This window comes from Puccinia triticina, chromosome 18A, assembly GCF_026914185.1.
Source record: "Puccinia triticina chromosome 18A, complete sequence".
NCBI classification, from domain to species: Eukaryota; Fungi; Basidiomycota; class Pucciniomycetes; order Pucciniales; family Pucciniaceae; genus Puccinia; species Puccinia triticina.
In genome coordinates, this window is record NC_070575.1 from 1,853,101 (window position 1) to 1,854,203 (window position 1,103).

Here is a 1,103-nt window from a genome sequence, read left to right on the forward strand (position 1 = left end):
GGGCCAATTCAACTTGCAAGACTTCTTGAGCAGATGGATTCTGTTTCATCATTCAGCTCACGGTAAGTCTTCAGCTTTGGTCTGCTAGGCTCTGCAGCGAGGTACTTACCACCTGAGGTGGGTTTGGTTATCCTATTGCTGAGGCTGGAACCTTTACGGTTTGGGTTGGCGTCGGTAGCAAGCGTGCTGTAAAGGAGAAGAGATCCTGTCAGCACTGCTTGACCTAGCTGGGACAATACAACAATCTTCATACCTTGAGTTTGGTAGAGTTTGTTTGTATCGCTTAGGCTCTTTGTCTTGTGTTGACGTGGCTGAAATGGAGCAGAGGATTAGCGTTAGCATAATCCATCTGCCTGGGAGCGTCATGCATATGCATGCGCCTGGGGGTCGCGCGGACTCACCTGTCCCCCTTGCGGGGTTAGGGTTCAGTTCCAAGCGCTTCCTGTGCTCAGGGCCTGAGCCCGAGTCTTGACATTAGCCAGGACAACACCTGTTGGATCCGTGGTTGTCCATCCTGCTCCCTTGGCTGGAGCATTCCGATATTCTATTTGGGGTCTTGAGCCCCTGGTTTCTGAAGAGACTGCACACTTGCTAAAGCTCTCAGTTGTTTACTCTGCAGGATCACCTACCACCAGATTTACCTCATGCTCTCCTTGCTCTTGTCCTCCAAGCCGCTCCATCACACCGGCAACACCGCCAGATCCCCCGTCTGCTCTGTCTGCCCGGCCTGAGCCACCAAGCTACTCACCTCCGCCACCAGGCACCGGGCCACTGTCCTCTCCAAACAGCTCACCAGCAAAGACCAGGCCGCAGACACCCTCAACCACTACCCAAACTACCAAACCAGCACTATCCCCTATGCCCGTCTCCACACCATACGTTGCCTTATACAAATCGCCCCACCGCTCAACTGCCTGCTTGGCGCGATTGGATCCAGCTCTGTCTACCTCCTCGCCACTCTAGCCACCTTCCTTGCCTGCCGACTCCAACACAGCACCCACCCCAATGAAATCTTCGCCATCCAGTCGGACTCCAACCCAATCACTCACCACCTCGCTGCCAAGCAGAAGCAGCAGTAGCACCTGCCTCTGCTCAGCGCCTGG

General features: G+C 54.9%; 1 protein-coding gene across 1 annotated transcript; it reads left to right on the forward strand.

Annotated features, from left to right (window-relative positions):
• Positions 1 to 644: 644 nt before the first annotated feature.
• Positions 645 to 1,079, forward strand: PtA15_18A241 (uncharacterized protein; the record flags this gene model as incomplete). Its single annotated transcript, XM_053164761.1, has 2 exons — positions 645 to 707; positions 789 to 1,079. The coding sequence occupies 2 exons, from the start codon at positions 645 to 647 to the stop codon at positions 1,077 to 1,079; spliced, it is 354 nt and encodes a 117-aa protein (XP_053028738.1).
• Positions 1,080 to 1,103: the final 24 nt, after the last annotated feature.